The 20,028-nt window shown below is 35.0% G+C and overlaps 1 protein-coding gene across 2 annotated transcripts; it reads right to left on the bottom strand.

Annotated features, from left to right (window-relative positions):
- Window positions 1-836: 836 nt before the first annotated feature.
- Window positions 837-19,907, bottom strand: LOC136800917 (pyruvate dehydrogenase E1 component subunit beta, mitochondrial-like). Of its 2 annotated transcripts, XR_010845775.1 has the most exons (14): window positions 19,802-19,907; window positions 10,777-10,839; window positions 8,545-8,652; window positions 7,094-7,156; window positions 6,736-6,771; window positions 6,382-6,444; window positions 6,151-6,195; window positions 5,590-5,697; window positions 4,736-4,805; window positions 4,154-4,264; window positions 3,490-3,581; window positions 2,616-2,802; window positions 1,177-1,670; window positions 837-1,077 (listed from the first exon to the last, which is right to left on the bottom strand). XR_010845775.1 is itself a non-coding variant. In XM_067057527.1 (13 exons), exons 1-13 carry the CDS (start codon window positions 19,847-19,849, stop codon window positions 1,573-1,575), a joined length of 1,092 nt encoding a protein of 363 aa, XP_066913628.1. In that variant the 5' UTR covers window positions 19,850-19,907; the 3' UTR covers window positions 837-1,572. The 2 variants fall into 2 exon arrangements, 1 of the variants encoding a protein (XP_066913628.1); XM_067057527.1 differs by having other exon boundaries at window positions 837-1,670.
- Between the last annotated feature and the right edge of the window lie 121 nt (window positions 19,908-20,028).

Raw genomic sequence — 20,028 nt, 5'->3', positions numbered from 1 at the left:
AAATCAAACTTCATTGACAAAATCATCAATTTACATATGAGTGTGAAATTAAAGGATTTAATGAAAATTTGCAACCTTTGAATGAAAAGGAAAATAATTTAGTGAAATAACAAACCTCGAAACCCATCAGGGAAGATTAATCAAACTGAGGACTTGCAAATGATAAATGATAAATTGTGGAAAATTGTTCCCTTTTTATGAATTCGATTTAAGTCAAAACTGATATCTCTTGTAAATAAAAATGAAACTTGAACAATTTTGCATACCGATCCAAAGACATTATCCACAATCACAATTCATTAGGAATGAGTCAGCCACTGTTTGATTTTTCACCATTTTGTAATTGAATCATTAACCGTTGAATTTCTTTCTTTTCTATTTTAACTTTTTGTAAAATTCATTTTTGGCTTAAAATAAAAGAAATGATGGATCAATAATTTGATTAATTTCGGTCGCAAGTCATATAAACTTAGATACCCTATGTCTACTAAAATCCGTACAAAAAATTGGGCTTTTTCAGAAGTAGTCCGTGCCCCCCTGTTGAGGATATCGGATATTAAGGGGGTTAATGATTTTTGTTCGAAAGTGACCAGGGGGTTAAATATCTACATGGGAGCAGATATCCAGGGGGTAAAGTGTCTTTTCAAGTAAAAAATACGATATCCAGGGGTAAGCATCTTTATAAGAGAGTATATCCAGGGGGCTTAGCATATTTTTAAGAGTGGATATCCAGGGGTCTTTACTCAACAGTACAGAAACGCCATATTCGTTAAAGAAAGATTAGAGTCAACGACTCAAAAAAAGGCATACAACTGGAAGATCTTTCTAGCTTGTCATAAAGTTATACAAAATATATCTTTCCTTTCATTTTCGATCTACCATTATAGGGAAATGTCACTTAAAGCATACTTATAAATACAAAAACTAATTAAAACAAAAAATATAATGTTTTTAAAAAAAGTATATGTCAATCAGAGACACACCAGCTAATACATTCATTCGTTAAAGTTTTTTCAAGCAGTACTATTTCGAAATTTAAATTCTGTGCGTTCTTAAGACAGCTGACTCTACTCCCTGCTGGCAGACAACGTTGTTTCAACGTTAATCCAACGTTATATGGACGTTACGGACGTCAGATGGACGTGAAAGCAACGTTTTCAGCTGGGATGCCTCTACACGGTCTTATACTTAAAAAAAACGAATTTCAAGTTAGATTTTATTCTATATCATGATAGCCCGGAAGCTACATCACTATAAACTAAATTTCAGAAATACAACTCCTAATCATAATTCCAGTCGTAAAATTCTTAATCACATTTTATATAATCATTTTCAAATAATTTATAGTATATTGCTATTTGCTATGATTGCGTCCAAAAACTTTTATTAAATTTTGGTATCACGGGCATTGCAAATCACATGACACTGTCAGCTCAGCTTTAAAACGTGTTTAGAAGGCTAACGTTTTCCACGTCTACTGAAAGCCTTTACACTACCACGTTGGATCCATTGCGCACGCGTACTAATAACCATTTTGAGGATAGCATCAAACATCACCAATGGATAGAAACCTCATTCCAATACTTTTCTGATAGTTCTGATGACATTCTCAGGTTGTGGTAACGATAGTACTTCCAAATTGTTTGCATATGGTGTTGGAATGTCAGCACCTAAAAAATAGGTAATGTAAGGCGAAAATAAAAAAATGTAGTGTTTCCGGAAACCGGCCGGGTGAAAAAAAAGTTTTTTCTGACCCGGCCGCAGACTATGGGTTCATCTATATGGTTCATCATAAAGAAAATTAAGTTGTCCATTCAAGCTATCAAACGTCGTTTGGTTTAATATTCCCGCTTGTAAATCAAGTTTTGTTCGTTAGTAGTTGATACATAGCCGCCCGCATGAGAGCTTTTTTCCTTCACCCACATTCTGGAAACACTACATTTTCTATTTTCGCCTAACGTGTATTTTTTACTTTTAGTTGCCTGAAAATTGTCACCAAATTGGATCGAACTTGTCAGTAGCAGAATAAAAAAGTGTCTTTTCTTCCTGACTGGCACCTAAAAATTTACATTTTTTATAAGTAACTTCAATTTTTGGGTCAGACCGGAGGTTGCTTAGCATTATAATTCATTTTCTGAAAAATTTGATTATATCATATTGTGCTTATTGGTCCAAGGGATTCACATTTGCCATGGCTAGATTGTCTAAAATACTTTTACTTTACGAGATAGTGAAAAAAGTCGGCTAAGCCCTCGAACCTTAGCAAAGTGGTTGCTTATAAAAAAACGCGATGAAAGCTGATCAAAGTAAAATCATATTTCAATAGAAATCGAGATGAAAGAAAAGTCGGGAAAACGGAGAGTGGCAAGCAAAGGGATTTGACCATATTTCAAAGGACTGTATCTTTTGAGATGTTCTGGAGTTTTTATAAGATACTTCACTAATTGGTCATTTAAAGTAATAGAGATGACGCGTTCTTTAGAAAAAGTAACAAAATTGTTTTATTACAGGCTAACGACCAACCAAATCAAGAAAGAGCTTGTAAAAACTCCAACATATTATAGGGTACAATTTTTCACTGGAGACCTTCTCAAAGGGGGGGACCACTGACGAACCTGTGACACGGTAGATAGGAGCATCCAAATGATCGAACGCTTCACTCTCCATCACAACAGCACAAACTTCAGCGCCCACACCGTATTGTGGGAAACCGCCCTCAACGGTGATGAGGCGGTTAGTCTTCTTAACGCTTTTGATGATTGCGTCTTTGTCGAGGGGTCGAATGGTGCGGAGATTCACAATCTAAAGAAACGATGACAGGTAATTCTTGGTATTCATGACGTAATCTTTTGTACGGAAACACACGAAAAACACCGGGCGTTTGCCACCAGTTTCATTGGTTTCAATTCAAAACTGGTGGCAAACGCCCGGTGTTTTTGGGTGTGTTTCCGTATAAAAGATCACGTCATGAATACCAAGAATTTACAGTGGTCAAAGAAATGTGTTCTTTTTGTCTTAGACGGGAAGGGAATAAACAACACATTAATCTTTGGAGAACGTTTTCTAACAAGGACCAGCAGCGAGAAAATAGGTTATCCTGGTTCTAAATTAATGCATTATAGATATTTGGAACCATCAACAGCCTGGCATTTCTTTGTTTTTTTCCCCTACTTCATGATATGCACCACTGGAGAGGCTTCCAAGAATTTTCAAAAACTTTCACCCGATACGTCACTTTTTCTATTTTTTAAGCGACGCATTGGGTGGAAAATTTTAAGTTCTCAGAAAACTCGCCAGTGGTGCATATCATGAATATAAAAGGCCCCTAATACATTTATTTAGAAAACTCATTGACAGTCTGACCTTGAACGATTTAAGAGCAAAATTTCTGATTTTCCGAATGTGGGTCTTGTAAACAAGATGTAAACAAGATGTAAAAACCATGCGAATAAAAAACACACGAGCCTTAATCTAAAAATAATTTTATACTTCACAACTGATTCCTTCTTTCTCCAAGATCTCAGCACTTTCCATTGCTTTTTGTACACCAAGGGAATGTGCAACGATCGTGACGTCAGTTCCTGTGCAGAGATTTGAAAGAATCAGAACCAATTAGATCAAGGTGTCTACGACATATCTTATAAAAATCCAAACTATTACTTCCTAAAATTCTTGATATTAACGTAATTCTACCACTAATTTTGAATTGAAACAAAAAACTAGTGACAAACGCCCGTACTATTTTGGGTGCTTCCGTATTAGAACATTACTCATGAAAATCATCGATTTGTATCAAATACGAGAAACAACCGTTTCAATAATAATAGTATGAAAAGTGCTTCACCCAGTCTCCTAAACAAGGATTCACCTCAGTTAGGGTCTCTAAAATGCGGACACCTCTGATGAGCGGTCAATAACTCAAATATGTAGCACGTTATAGCTTTCTCGTTCCATTTTGTTCAGACGTTACGGTTCCGTATCGTTCCAGTACGGTGTTTGTTACGGATAGGTGTCTATGCTGATTTGGGAACGCTTCTGATTTGATTTTCTGACCTTATCGTTCGACTTTAGCTTTCCTATAGGGAAGCTACCTCATTGGATAAAACTGACGTAAACCAAGAAAGTAACCAATAGAACTGCTTGGTTTGCTTACCTTCTCGTTCGACTTTAGCTTTTCCGATAGGGAGGATGAAATCTGGATCCATCACTTTATCATCAACCTCGAAAGATCTTCCATACATAATCTCGTTCTCCAAAAACACCACTGAAACGTAAGTAAACGGTGATCAAAAGCATATTGCATAATTTTCCAAGGGGAGGGAGAAGGAAAAAAGAAAATCCAGGGAGGATTTTACAAAGATGCAATAAAATTTTTCTCGCAAGGGAAGGACTTTTTAACTTGAGCCTTCCATGTTTTTCTTTCTCAAATCACACGGCAGATGTTTCTCTCACTTGGATAATGAATTTTTCTAGGGAGGAAAAACGCAAAAGGGGTGAGGAAATGAATCGAAATTTTTCGGGAGGCGGGGTGTGACAACCGGACAGTCTAATTGATCCAAAAGGCAACTATGACAGTGTAGAGAGATCATCCTACAAGTGACATTATGCAGTGATGCGGTGATATTGCTATTGGAATTTTATAAAACTTTATTTTTGGTTCAGAATTGCTGGCTGGGGTAAAAATAACACATATCTTGAAACCAAAAAAGAATGATTATAAAATATATAAGCGTACCAGGGTCGTTGTCACGGATAGCAGCTTTCAAGAGTCCTTTGCAATCTTCAGCTGACCATGGTGAGATGACCTATTGTAATCAAAAGAAAATGAATGAATGAATGAATGAATGAATGAATGAATGAATGAATGAATGAATGAATGAATGAATGAATGAATGAATGAATGAATGGTGATGAGGGGGCTTTTTCCAGGTTTACCAATTATGTAGCGTAGTAGGAGTAACATCATCAGCACTACCATGAAAAATGCATATCCCAAAGGTTTTCTTCATTCTTAAAAGCTTAGCTGTATTGGCGGGTACCTCATGCACAAATAAGAAGCAGATTGATAATAAATTGGTCAATTTCTCGCTTTGATGTAAAAAGCTACGAACAAACTAATAATCTTCTTTGATTCGTCAAATCCCTGTTTTTTCGGAAAAATACCAATTGCATCATGAAATATAATATGCACTTCAAAACTAGTAATCCATAGAAAACTTTTCTCCTTTGAGAAAGCCCAATGACTCCAGATTTCCCTTTTTCGAAAGAAATACCAATTACATCCAAAGAATAATAATATGCACTTCAAAAACAATTTAGAAAGATCCTCTTGAAAAAATAAGAAATAATATTCATGATATGTACCATTGCAAAGTTTTACGCGGACCCACCGGCTGATTGGCTGCAAGTGGCATATTGACAGATTTTTAAGTCACTTGCAACCAATCAACTGTTAAGCCTGTGGAAAACATTGCAATGGTGCATTTCATGAATAATCAAAACCAGTTTGTAGAGGCCCACCTCGGACCTGTGAGCCTGTATACTTATACTATAATAATAACAAACACTATGATTAAAAGTTTGACAAACCTTCAGCCCTGGGACATGACCGTACCATGCAGCATAACATTGTGAATGCTGAGCTGCCACGCCTGCTGAAGCTCCGTTTGGTCCTCGGAACACGATTGGTACATTGACCTGGTGAAAAAGTATACAAAGAGAAATTTGTATTAAAGGTTAAGCGATGCTTCAAGAGTGCTCTACAAAGTGAAGGAGCATGATACAATCTTCAGAAAAAAATACACAACTTGCTTCACAGCAGTCAGACACAGCTGACTCTCTCGAATTCGAACTCGAACGGGGGAATCTTATTTGTTCGAACTACAGAGAGATTCGAATTATACTTTAGACCTGACAATATTTTCGAATTGTAAAGATTCGAATAACAGAAGTTTAAATTAGCCTGTAGATTCCCTTTATGGTTTAGACCGAAATCTCTAAACATCTTTTTGCCCATTGTATTCTAAAACCAGGCTATTTAGAGCAATTCAGACTTTGAAAGCTGAAAATATTTTCAAAACCTAATAACCGGGTTGAAAGACGTTTATTCAGGACCTTAGAGAGTACACGATTACATCAACAATTAAATACCTCTCCGGCTGACATATAAAATGTTTTGGCTGCTGAATTGATGATCTATAAAAAATTATAAATAATTACGAGAATAAAATAGACATTGATTTGATTGGATTGATTTGACGCAAGAATTTCTTCATGTGACGCGGGTAGTGAGACATAAAAAACGTTTAAGATTTAACAACTTTCAGGCCATATTTTAGAAAGGTAGCGTCTTTTGATGTCCCACAAAAAAAGTTTACTTACATGGTCAATGGCTTGCATGGCGAAATTAAATGTCATGAATTCACAGATAGGTCGCAAACCAGCCTATGAACAAGAAAATAAAAAGTAATTTTTAACATTCCGTTGCCTATCACTAGCTTAGCCTGTACCAAACTCTTCTTCACTGACTGAAAAGATAAACGCAAAGTCTGGTTTGTTACGGTCAGGCAACATTCCGTACGTCTCACACTTTTTTCCACAAATATGTAGATAGATAAAGCATAACATAATCAGGTCCAAACTCTAATCATTGAAAATTTATCGTTTGTGATTGATTTTCAAAATTCACCGAACGAAGCGATTATCCTTAAGAAGGACATTATCAAAAATACATACCATAGCTGCACCAGTGGCGATTCCTGCAAATCCAATCTGAAATAAAAGTGGATAAAAAAAGCAAAATCAGCAAATGCGGAAAACATAACAACAGTTACATAATTCAGCTCTAGGAATAGCATTTTTTTCATGCTTCAAAGACATGGTTTTCTAGTTGGATATAAGACTTGATATGTAAAAGCAGCAAATTGATAGAACAGAAAAATGGAGCGGCTGCTTATGTTACAATAATATGAATTTTTCGGAAACCCAAATAAAATTCATTAACATTGCAGTCAGCTGATGTCTGTATAGTATTCAAAAAGTTATATAACATTTTACCAAATTGGCAAAATAGCAACTGAATTTGTAAATCTACCTCGGAGATGGGTGTGTCAACGATACGTTTCTCTCCGTGTTTCTTCCATAATCCACGGCTGACCTAAAGATTTGAATCATATTGATAAAAGTATACAAAATTAATTCAGTGATTGAAAAATCACAGTAGAAAACTCAAATTCACTGAATTTGAGACAGCCCTTTTTCTAGGTCACTTCTCTCTCTATTACATTACTTATAGTAATCGTCAGCCGTGCAAAATTACTCGAATCTGATTGGTTTAGAGGAGTGCAATTAATCGTTAATTGCACTTTTACCACTTTTTGCACTCTTCGGCGGGGGGACACTTTTGTCCCCTTATTCTTTTCTCTCCCAAGTCCTGTGTCAGAGACTTTTTTTTACTTTATAATAAAAAACAAAGACATTTTTTTTTCTTCAATATAAAAAAGAACAAAGAAATTTTACGTTACAATAGCTTCTTTTAATTGAAAACAAAGAAAAATTACACTGCAATGTTTTCTTTTTAAACAAAAGAAAAAAAGGAGGTTTTCGAATGTTTACTGACGATTACCTCGGAATCGTATGTTTTGTCGTGCAATTAACGATTAATCACTCGTAACAAAGGAGAAAATACCGTAATTTGCACTCGTCCTTCGGACTCGTGCAAATTACTATTTTCTCCTTTGTTACTCGTGATTAATCGTTAATTGCACTCCAAACCATACGATTACTAGTACTAATTTTAAATTCCCAGATAGTCACCTCCAATATCACTGAATTTTCTCAAAAAGAAAGCGGATACTTTTGAAGTTGTTTTCTAGTATTTTTTGTGGCATTTGTTTTTGATTAAAAACTTTTAGTTTCGACTCTAAAATCAAAATTCACTTATAATAAATTTGGTTTATTAAACCACCAACAGGGCTATAGACCATTTTGACTGTAGCCGCTAATTTCCACGCGGACAATTTTTTGTCCGTTTTATACACCCTAAAACCGCCCCAGTCTTTTTTTCGCACCTAAAGACGATAGAAAAAAGTGTAAAAAAGGATTGGATTGAGTTTAGGGATTTAGTTGTAAATTGGCACGCACCTGACTGCGCAACTATGGTTGAAAAGGTTTATTTACCCATGATAAAGGGATGATCTTGTTAAAGGGATAATCAGATGGTCTGAGATATTTTGCCTGCAGATAGCTTCTAGGATTTTAGGAAAAACCTCTAAGTTTTTCGGTGTATTTATTTTCCTAACTCAAGTTATGCCAATTTGAAATCTCGAAAAATGGGACTTTTCAGGGACTTTTCACACTTTTTTCTATTGTTTTGAAGCAAAGGTTCAATATTTCAAAGTGGCATAACTTGAGTTAGGAAAGTAAATACACCGAAAAATTTAGAGGTTTTTCCAAAAAATCCTAGAAGCTATCTGCAGGCAAAATATCTCAGACCATCTGATTATCCCTTTAATGTTATGATGTTTTGGAAACCTAAGAACCGACCTTGTAAGCACCATCATACTGGGCAACTTCTTCACCTAACAAAAAGACACGATCATCTCGAGTGATTTCTTCTTCCATGGCCATGTTCAAAGCATCACGAACAGTCAACTACAAAAAAAATGGATCAAAGTAATTAATATATCATATATAACGTTGTACTTTTAATATTATTAAAATTTATAAGTAATACAATATAGTAAAATATAAAAATATAATTTAATATTATTGACTGGCTATTTTTTATGTGATTATACCATGTGATAAACACGTCTATTTTTTATCAAGTTTTAACAGTTTGTGTATCTTTTTATTTAGTGACCAAATATGCCAAATTCATATTTGTGCACAAGGCAAGTACTTTTTTATTTTCTGGTTTACGGACATTTGGAGATGATCTTTTGGAGCGGAGGATGGAAAAAAAATAAAAATAAAATTGTTGTTTTCAAACTTTAATGTTGGAGAAAATAAAATGTGTTTTGAGGAAACTTACATACACAGCAGAAAATCAAAGAAAGTTTTTCAGCTGGAAAATTGTGTTGAGCGCCATTGGAGGAAGCAGAGATAACTGTTTTTATACCCTTTTATCTTCCTTTCATGCTCTTATAAAATGAAGTTTTCTAAAAAAATCCATTTCATGGCAGATTAAACAGAATTGGAAGTGTAAAAATAAATAAAATTTCTATGAATTTCAATTTTATTTTTATTTTATTTTTGCAAAAAAAACGTCGGCGATTCCGTAAACCAGAAAATAAAAAAGTAATTGCCCAAAAGTGATTTATTAGAAAAGTTTGAAATCCCCAAAAAGATGCAGATAGGTTAAAATCATACTTTGAAGACTTAACTTTAATAGAAAAGGACAAGATTGGCGAAATATTGTAAAAAGTACATACCTACATACACCATAGTAATTTTTTGCACACAGGTTTTGGTTATATTTTTTTTACTCTCATTATCATTAACTTTTATCAAAAACACAAAATAAAAAGCCCAGATATCACTAGATGCGTAGAAATATCTAAATTTAAGGTGCATGGAAATAACGGCATTAAGATAACATCCTCTACATTAAGTCCTTGACCCCTGTTATGTTCCCACATGTTGGGTAAATCCAACAATTCAACAGATTAAAGATATCATATAAAAAAAGCAACATGCTGAATGGACCTACCTAATGATTAACATCAGATGAAAATAAGAAAAAAGTGACAATAATTGAACAAAAATTCAGAATGGAAAAATAAAGCTGGTGTGATGAATAATGTAAAATAGTAAAAAGGAATTTCCCCAAATACGAAAATCACTTAAACCATTCAGGTCCAAAAAACCTTTTAAGCTGTTTTTGGCCCAAATTTGCCCAAAAAAAATTTCCTTAAAAATCTGGCTCCGTCACATTTTGGACATTGCCATTTTGCATCATTGTGCAAAAAATCAGAAAAAAATTATGAGTCAACATTGAGAAAAGCTATATTTTCTTATTTGGTTAAAGGGAATTTCCCCAAAATACGAAAATCCTTCTTTTAGGCGAATAAGAATTTTCCAGGAAAAACCACTTCAGCAATTCTTTAGAGAATCTTGCCCACCATCTTTGTACAAAAAATCAGAAAAAAGTAATGACAGGATTCTACACAAAGTCCAAAAAACCCTATTTTTGGGCAGTTTTTGGCCCAAATTTGGCCAAATATATTTTTTTTCGAAAATCGTGCTCCGTCACATTTTAGGCATTGCCATTTTGCATCATTGTGCGAAAAATCAGAAAAAAATAATGAGTCAACTTTGAGAAAAGCTATATTTTCTTATTTGGTTAAAGGGAATTTCCCCAAAATACGAAAATCCGTTTTTTAAGGCGAATAAGAATTTTCCGGGAAAAACCACTTCAGCCATTCTTTAGAGAATCTTGCCCTCTATCTTTGTACAAAAAATCAGAAAAAAGTAATGACAGGATTTTGCACAAAGTCCAAAAAACCCTCTTTTTAGGTAGATTTTGGCCTAAATTTGCCCAAATAATTTTTTTCTCAAAAATCGAGCTCCGTCACGTTCTTGGCATTGCCATTTTGCATCATTGTGCAAAAAATCAACGAACGAACGGACATGGGTTAATTTATAAAACCTCCACCGGGGTACCCGGAGGTAGGTCCAAAAAGATGAAATGTTAGTGCATTTAATAACTGTCATTTAATGTTTTATTAAAATATATGGTCAAAAAACTAAAATGAACAACAACTCTTCTCAAACCTGCTGTGTGGCGGCTTGGCTGAGGGATGTGGATAGACATCTTGTTGTCAACAAACTCTTGTCCTGTAAAAAAAAGTCACAAGGTTAATGATAATTATCAAAGGCTTTTATTAAAAATCTATTGGGGAGAGTTGTGTAGTGGTTATCTGTCATGTTTGACATATGAAATGTTCATGGAAGCTTTTTTCCATCATGATGAAAATGTTCATGGAAGCTTGAGGTCTAGTTGAGCTTTTGGCTTGTTTTTCCCCAGTCTGACTTTGAAAGAATAATTTCAAATTGCAAACAAGGTCACATTGGTTTCCTTTGATTTTCTGAATATACTCACAGTAAAGTCTCCAAAGTGCACAAGACTCACTTTTTGACAAATTTAAGCCTCAATTTTTCAGTCTTGGAGCATTATAGATGGGGCCCCGTCTACTCACAATTTTTTCTGAACTCGATAGTAGACGGGTAGTTTTGGACAAAAATTTCTACAATTTTTTGTAGAAACGCTTCTGATTGGCAGATAATGTCTATTGTTCTCCAAAAATATTTATGCAACAAAATTCTGATTGGCCAGTTTTCAAACGGTTTTTTTCTGGTGGCAAATTCAAAATCTCCAATTCTACCATACTAATTTTTATCTCATGTGAGCTTTGCGAAATGGAGTAAAAATTTGTATGGGTCCAGACTAGGAGCATTAAGGAGTTTTATCAAAGATCAAATGTTGAAAAGTCTTCCACTCAACCTGGCTAAATCAAATCATTCATCATTCATCAAAATCATTCACTGACCAGAAGGGCTGTTTAACCTGACTTCTAACAAAGAAACTATTTTTTTGTAGGAGGTTCCAATGTATGCTTTTATTCAAACATTCGAAATTTGATAAGCCTGATTTTCGAACGTCAGGAATTTGAAACCGGAAGTAAAATGAGTCAAAACAAAAGTACCAAAAATTGAAAAAAATTAATGAAAATCATGATATAATGTTTTTGTTGATTGACACATTGATTTAAAACATTTGGCTGCGATTATCTGTGGATTATCAAATACCATGTGCGCACAATGTTCTCCAGGCAAAAACACCCAGAAAATAATCATTAATATACAGAAGAGGCAACACTTCATAAATATTAACATAATAAAAACAACTTTCCTTAACTTCCACAAAAAAAAAACATTATTATTATAAAGACACAAATTAAAAAGTTTTTTTTTTTCGAACACCTGGTTTCAATACAAAATATGCTAGAGGGCTCCATCTTCTGCCACCAATGACAGTAGCCAAGTTTTTATGTCACATGTATAATATTGTTTATGTGTAAAGATTACATGATGAAGACCAACATACTTAAACACGCCTCATCTTTATTTGACTGCGCGAAAACGCGAGCTAATCATTTTTTTCTCGTGCGCTCATGGGGAAAAGGAAAGTGATTGATATTCTTTGAAGGAAAAACGTCAGAAACAAACCCAAAGACCAAAAGATGTATTTTGTTGTTGAGAATTGATTCTATGAAGATGAAAAAATTTCTGATATGCATTTTTTTCGGAACGTTGAAAAACTCTAATTTCGATCTTTTTTAAGGTAAAGAGGTTGCGAGATTTGGGCTAGCGATGTAGTGACCGGCTCCTGCAACTCGAAGAAAATTGGAAAAAGCTGGTTTTTGACTGTTTCTGATCCTAAAGTGCTATTTTTTGGTAAAAGCTATGCAATTTATGTTTGGATTTCTAGAAAGCTTACCCATTCATTGTCAATATATTTTTTATTTGAAAGTAATCTCTTCATGGAATAAAAAGATATAGTCAAATCTTGTAGGGTCATTTTTCAAAACCATTTTTCCAAATTGGATTTTCGCATTTCGCCATTTTACTCTACGCAAACGCACGTGCCAGTGAGATTAACAAATAGCGAGTGTGTAACTTGCCGCGCGAGTGAAGTCAAACGCTCACATTCGCGCATGTTCCACTACGGATTTTTTTCATATTTCGATTTAAAAGCCTACTTGGTGCAAAAGATAAATCGTGTATTTTTTAATACGCGGGTCATTCAACTCAAATCAAATGACTTAGGAGGTTCTGTGAAATGTTGGTGGAATGGCCATTCCATGTTGCGTAAGATAGTCCCAAGTTGGAGCAGTTGACGGTAATTATTCAACATGGCTGCCTCTTTAAAAAAAGGTCTATCGAACATAGACAATTACCCTAAGTTGGTCTAATATCGACATCCTTCGTCTAATTCTGACACCCTTCTTTAGAGAAAAGAATGATATGAAAGCTTGAATCACTGACTGAAAAAGGATTATTCCTCTCTGACTACTCAGTGAGGCTGAAACTTCGATTTTTGAGGATTACGATTTTACCAGCTTTTTAGCGATTTTTGCCTCGCTAACCCAAATCTCGCAACCTCTTTACCTTAAGGAAGATCGAAATTAGAGTTTTTCAGCAGTCCGAAAAAAATGCATAGCAGAAATTTTTTCATCTTCACAGGATCAATTCTCAACAACAAAATACATCTTTTGGTCTTTGGGTTTGTTTCTGACGTTTTTCCTTCAAAGAATATCAATCACTTTCCTTTTCCCCATGAGCGGGCGAGAAAAAAATGATTAGCTCACATTTTCGTGCGGGCGAATGTAGATGAGGCGACAATCTTGCACTGAGGGTGCTACTTAGTTTCCGCCCTACAGTATTAAAAGTTTTTTTGCTGACTTAGCTATTTTGCAAATCTCAGAAAAGAACTCCCATAGGAATTCCGATACCTAACCTGATTGGTTAATTTCGGAACGGCTTCAAGAAAGTCAAAAATGGCAGATAATTTTAAAAGTTTCAGAGGAAATGTGTGTAATTCATCGATGTTGATTCTTTAAAGATAAAAGATAACAGGTATAGCTATTTCTAATCCTGGAATATTGAGGTTCCAGCTACAATGCTACTAAGCAAAGAAAAACAGTTTCAACCTTTCCTTAAATTTCAGCTGATGAAAAGGATATCGGAATTAGAGGAGGGGTGTCGACATTAGACCAAGGCCGTTCATACAGGGGGGGGGGGTCGGGGGTCGGTAGTAAAATCTCAGACATATATGAGTAGTAAAAGGATTTTTATGAATTTTTACATACCACCACCCAGACTCTAGGAAGAGGTATTTTACTACCCTGGTAGTAAAAGTTTTTGGGACAATTTGTCACGGAGACCACCTATTTTTTGGTTGCTTTTCGGACTGATTTTACAAAAAAAGCTAAAAAATTATTATTTCTGTGACACATTTTTCACTTTGTGCAAAAATTAATGTTTTGTCCTTAGAATAAAAGTTTTTTTTATATTGACAAAAAATCTTGAGAATTTTTTGTTTGCAGCAAACAACTTTCTAACAGAAAATTTTTTCAACTTTTAAAAATTTTCAGATTTTTTCAGAAAAGTCATCCAAAAAATTAAAAGAATTACAAAAATAGCTAAAATTTGCTAATTTTACCAGTTTTAACTACCCAGGCAGTAAAATTTTTTCAACATTTAACACATAGATACCACCTATTTTAGTATTTAACTACCCTAGGTAGTAAAATTTTTTTTCGATTTTTTGTCACACCACCACCGTAGTAAACGTCATTATGTCTGAGATTTTACTACCGACCCCCCCCCCGGTTCATAAAATATCCCTTGATTCCCGTCATTCAAACCATCAAAAAGTGGGTCGGTCGGGCGAAAAATATTTTCTGTTTGAACGAAACCGTCCATCCAAGAGGACGAAATTTTCCTTAGAAAAGGGTGGTAAACGAACGTTTGATCGCCCTAAGCCTCTTGCTTTTTCACTTCACAAAAGCTTTGCCGTTTGTTTTGATGCTTCCATATGGTCCGCAATGAAAAATCGGACTTGAAAATCGGGAAAACACGGAATTAACGGGTTTCAAATTGTTTTTTTGGGGGAGGTTAGCGTTTGCTCTTTCTCTCAAAAAAGGAAACATTGAGGGTGATGGTGGAGTTTCAGCTGTCAGGAAAAATGGTTTCCGACTCTCCGACTCTTATTCAGTAGAAATCACGGTCGGTCGGGTGACGGGGGGAACCAAACAATTTTTTACGAACGGCCCAAGTTACAGTATCAATTAAACCAATCTAACCCAATACTCGAACGCAATCGAACATAGTCAACCATCAATTGAACCAATCTAACCTTATTTGAGCGCAATCGAACACAATTGAATATTACCCAGGAATGGGCCGTTCGATTGAGATTCGTTTACGTTCTGCGCAGCAATCGAATCTCAATTATTCGATCATGATTTTTGCGAAGCAAATTTATGAGCGAAGCAGTTTTGCTTTATTGTGCACGTACCTTTAACTTCTACCCCAAGCGAAAATTTGCTATAAAATTTGCTATATAAATCACATCTTCAAACCGATGATTTAATCAAAATGACCTTGAATTGTTTGGCTTGAAGTCACGAAAACTTTCTCGGTTTGGTAGCTAGGACTGCAAAAAATGCCGTTTTAAAATGGTGTACCCTAGCAGTGAACAGCAACAAAATTAGCGGAAGTCGAAACACGGACTTAAAGTCTGAAGTTGATCAAATTGCCGGATGGGCATCTAAGCAATCTAAGCAATCTATCTAAGCATTGGTTCTTCGGTTTTAAATGTTTATTTTGCTGTTAGGCAATTACTTCTTTATTTTCTGGTTTACGGAATCGCCGACGTTTTTTTTGCAAAAATGAAATAAAAATAAAATTGAAATTCATAGAAATTTTATTTATTTTTGCACTTCCGACTCTGTTTAATCTACCATGAAATGGATTTTTTTAGAAAACTTATTTTATAAGAGCAGGAAAGGAAGATAAAAGGGTATAAAAACAGTTATCTCTTTTTCCCAATATGCTTCCTCCAATGGCGCTCCTGGGCGCTCAACACAATTTTCCAGCTGAAATACTTTCTTTAATTTTCTGCTGTGTATGTAAGTTTCCTCAAAACACAATTTATTTTCTCCAACATTAAAGTTTGAAAACAACAATTTTATTTTTATTTTTTTTCCATCCTCCGCTCCAAAAGATCATCTCCAAATGTCCGTAAACCAGAAAATAAAAAAGTACTTGCCTTAAATGGGAAAAAAATAGTTTGAACAGTGACAGAAAGGATTTTCATCATCCCTTGACTTTTAACAGAAAGTATCAAGTATCAAATAAGGTCAATCAATGAGAGGTTTTTGCAAGTCGCGCGGGCGGGAGGAGTGCTCTTTTAGTGAACGAAACTTACTTTGCAAAACCAAGTGGATATTCTATGAATCGGCATTTATCATAGTATGATAAAGAAGTACGGAGGTAATCAAATTTATCGAATTTGTCAAGAAATAAATCAAAACTGCCGAAGAACCAACAAGCCATCTTTGTACATTTTTGTTTTTGTTTTATTTTTTATGTTTTGATGATTTTGACAGACGATTCGTGATTCGAATAAAAATGTTCGATCGTTCGACGAATAATATCGTTCGATTTTATTATTAAGACACCATTTACACTAGAATAACTAGAAGGAAAAAAAAGAGCGATGCGCGGGCAGCGGCGGGTGTGTTGTGCCGCCGTGGATTATGTGGTGTGTTTGGGTCATTAACGCTCGTACGACCCTTGTCTCTATAGCGGCTTTATTAGAAAAGGGATTTTTAGAGTAGCGAGGTTAAGCAAGTGTTTATTTTGACCGTAAACACAACGCTACCTTAATTCAAAAGGGGCCCAAGTCCATTTGGGTCATTTTGAGAAAATTGCAATTAAAGTTTTTCCTTGATTCTGAAACCATTTTTGATGGTAAAGCTTTGAAGTAAATGTTTTCTGAAAGCCATAGCTATAAGTTGTTTTTCCAATGAAAAAGCATTCGTTTGAAAGGAATGTATTTTTGTATGTAAAAGGTGCGACTTAGTAAATCTTGCAGAGTGGACTTAGGCCTTTTTTGAATTAAACATGAATTTTGAAAAACGTGTGAGGGTTAATTTCTGCCTTTAGAGTTCAAAACCTGCACATATGACACTCCAAAATAAAACCACTTACACTTAGATTCAAGATAAAGAGAAAAGACAATTTCAGTAAAATAAAGAAAAACTCAATTAAACTTTTTAGGATGCATGGACTTAGGCCCATTTGCAATTCAATTGGACTTAGGCCTCTTCAAAACTTAACAAACTTATTTTGGTGAACTTAGGCCTTTTTATTGTAAAAAGTTGATGGACTTAGGCCCTTAATTGTAAAAAGATGATGGACTTAGGCCTCTTTTGAATTAAACATCACTTTTATCAGAGCTTCAGTATGAAGTTTTGAACCTTTTTAACTTTAAAAACTACTTGTTATGTACATCAAAAGAGAGCAAATGAGCCAGAGATTGAGAAAAACTAAAGATCTCAAATTTCATAAAAATGGACTTAGGCCCCTTTTGAACTGGGGGGTACCTGGACTTAGGCCCCTTTTGAATTAAGGTAGCGAAAGGAAGTTCTATAGAAGTTTTTTTTTAGTTGTTTTTTTCAAGTTCAAAGACGCTCGTTCGTGCACTGGGGCCGTTCGTGCACTGGCGACTCGACTTGACTCTATATAGTATAGAACCAACTATTATCAAAATATAATATATGTTCCAGATTATGAAAAAGCTGTCGAACATTTTAACAATGTAAAGAGTATGGACAGAAACAGCATTTTTTAGGCTATTTTCACTTATTTTTTTCATTTTTATAATAATAATAATTTATTTACAACCACCCATTACTGGGTAAGGTTGGACATAGAGTCATGACTCTCGCCCATGAGGCCTATTCACTTCGGAGAGTTACGACTCTATGTCGAGCTATCAAAAAAGAAAAAAAAAACTTCAAAATTATTTTTTCTTGCTTAATGAAACATTTTTAAACTCCATAGCTTGGTCAAGTAACGATTTCGTTGGCCGACCTCTTTTAGTGTAGTGATCGTTATTGAAAGTTAGTAATTTGACAGTTCGTGTTACTGGCATACGAATGATATGGCTAACGTAATGATGTTGCTGAGATTTTATAAAGAAGCTAACATCAGATGTTCCACATATATTATGAAGTTGATTGTTGTTAATTGCATATCGATAGTCATTAGCATCCGGATTCACAAATCTGAATCCACCACGAATCATTCTACGGAGGAGTTTTCGATACACAACATCCAAACGGTCAAATTGTTTTTGGGTCAGATTCCAGTTCTGACAGGCGTATACTAGCCTACTTCGCACAAAGCTGTTCAGGAAAAGTATGCGAGTTTTCAGATTTCAGATTAATTCGAAAATTCTGAATTAAATTTGACATTTGTTGAAATTTAGTGTTAGCAAGCTGGATGCGGTGGTTTATCTCCTTTTCACCAGTGTTCGGCTGGTTACAATCGAGATAGGCTCCCAGGTATTTGAATTCAGAAACATTGGCTAGATGGCATTCGTTTAATTCGACAATTGAGTTTGGATATGGAGAATCTACTGGATAATTGAGAATCATCGTCTCTGTCTTTTGAGCATTGACAGATAGACCGAACTTGACAAAAACATTATCAAGAAGAATTGTTGCAATTTGTAAACTCTCTTGATCTTTCAAGAATAAGACTAAATCGTCGGCATAACCGCTCCAGGGTAATATTGATAAGTTTGAGAGATTAATGTTCTTTTTACGAGTCGATAATCTCTCTGCTCGCGAAAGAGAGCTAGTGCTGATTTGGTATTTGTGATCAAAGAACTTGATATCATCATTTAAGTGAGATTTCTCGAGTATCAGACGCATGACGAAATCGAGATATAAGTTGAACAAAAATGGGCTTTCTGGCCCACCCTGGCGGACTCCAGAAGATGTTTCGAATAATTCTCCTTCATTTTAGTTGAAAAATATTGTTGCTATTGAAAGAAATTGTGTTTCAGAGAAGGACTTCTTGAAAATGACCAGTTGTTTGTTGATTTTTTTATATATTGACTAATGTCATTTTAAAAAAAAATGCACCCCAAAACCCACAGTCGAAATTTTGAGTTTTGGGTCTGAATATCTCAAGATAGGCTAAAGACTCAATTCCATTAGCTCTATTTTCGAAGATGGGTTATATGGGCTACCAGAATTCACCATAATTGCAAACTTAGTCTCAAGTTTCATTATTTAATTGGCTTTTTCTCAAAAAACGTGTTTTTTTTCATGTTTTTTTTTTTGACGTTACAGGTCTGTAATTTTCTGTCAGTTAGTCACACTAGGAAATCTAGCTTTCAGAAAAAACAACATCAGTCATCTACAGGATGTATTTGCACAGCAAGGATGAGAGTTACATGAATCAAGTTCGCAAGACAATTGATTAAAACTTGAAAGTTTGAAATAAAATAAAACGTGCAGCAGCCAAATATCAACCAACCAAATTTTGTCATTCAATTCCCGAGACAGCGCTTCGATTTTCAAGGCCTTGTTTATACGATAAAGTAAAAATAATTCCGAACATGTAAATGGGTCATTGTTTGAGTTCCGGCAAAATTTCCGGGAAATAGCAGTGGATAAGGCATTGGGTTTCAAAACATCGGAACTTTGCATTTAGTGGGTTTGAATCCCACCGGTGGCGATCTGTCGGTAAGTCATTCAGTAAGTTAGAAAACATAGTAAATAACTCACACAGAACCAGAAAGTCAGAAAAACTACGAACAAGAGACTTGAAAGTACGAAATAAGTCCAAATCTGTCTTTCGCCTTTACGAAGCAAGCATGAAGAAGCCACGACCGTGTGACTAACTGTCTGTAAGGAACTTGCAATATGAAAAATTATTGTTTTCTGTTTAGCCCTTTTACTAATGTATCTGGAAATGCATATTAACACTTAGTTTCCCATAAGGAGTATAACTGACACTGCATTTTATGAAATTGTGGGTTTTGGGGTACCGCGTGATTTTGTTTGGGGTGCAACCACGTCTGTAGTTGTTCGAAATTGTTCGATTGACATCATATCTGATACCATTGCACACACAAATAAATAGCTTAAAAGTAAAAAGGTGCTTTTGCTGGTCTACATAAAAGAAAGAAGAAATGAAGATTTAAAAAACTTACACGAACAACTGATTTCAGAAATCTTCGTCCCGCAGTTACGGCCGCCATCTTGGTTGAATTTCAGCCAACTAACAATGTTTACGGTAGCCGAAAATATTTCTTTCTGGTGATGACGACATTTTTTCGCCCATACGTTCGAAAATGAACTCAAAAGAGCGCTCACTAGAAATTGCACGACGGAGAACCAGAGCTCAAAATATTTGTGATGTGATTTTGTTTTTGTCCCT

This window comes from Clytia hemisphaerica, unplaced genomic scaffold (genome assembly GCF_902728285.1).
Source record: "Clytia hemisphaerica strain Z4C2 unplaced genomic scaffold, Clytia hemisphaerica genome assembly, whole genome shotgun sequence".
Lineage (NCBI taxonomy): Eukaryota > Metazoa > Cnidaria > Hydrozoa > Leptothecata > Clytiidae > Clytia > Clytia hemisphaerica.
Note: the sequence above shows the minus strand (reverse complement) of the source record. Positions and strands in the feature narration are given on the sequence as shown.

What these genes read in the sequence shown, in the direction of transcription:
- LOC136800917 (XM_067057527.1), bottom strand. Translation starts at nt 19,849, where the DNA reads ATGGCGGCCGTAACTGCGGGACGAAGATTTCTGAAATCAGTTGTTCGT. An exon ending in GCCAAGCCGCCACACAGCAG is followed by an intron (nt 8,653 to 10,776) that starts GTTTGAGAAGAG and finishes TTTTTTTTGTAG; the next exon opens with TTGACTGTTCGTGATGCTTT. An exon ending in TCGCCACTGGTGCAGCTATG is followed by an intron (nt 6,445 to 6,735) that starts GTATGTATTTTT and finishes TCTTGTTCATAG; the next exon opens with GCTGGTTTGCGACCTATCTG.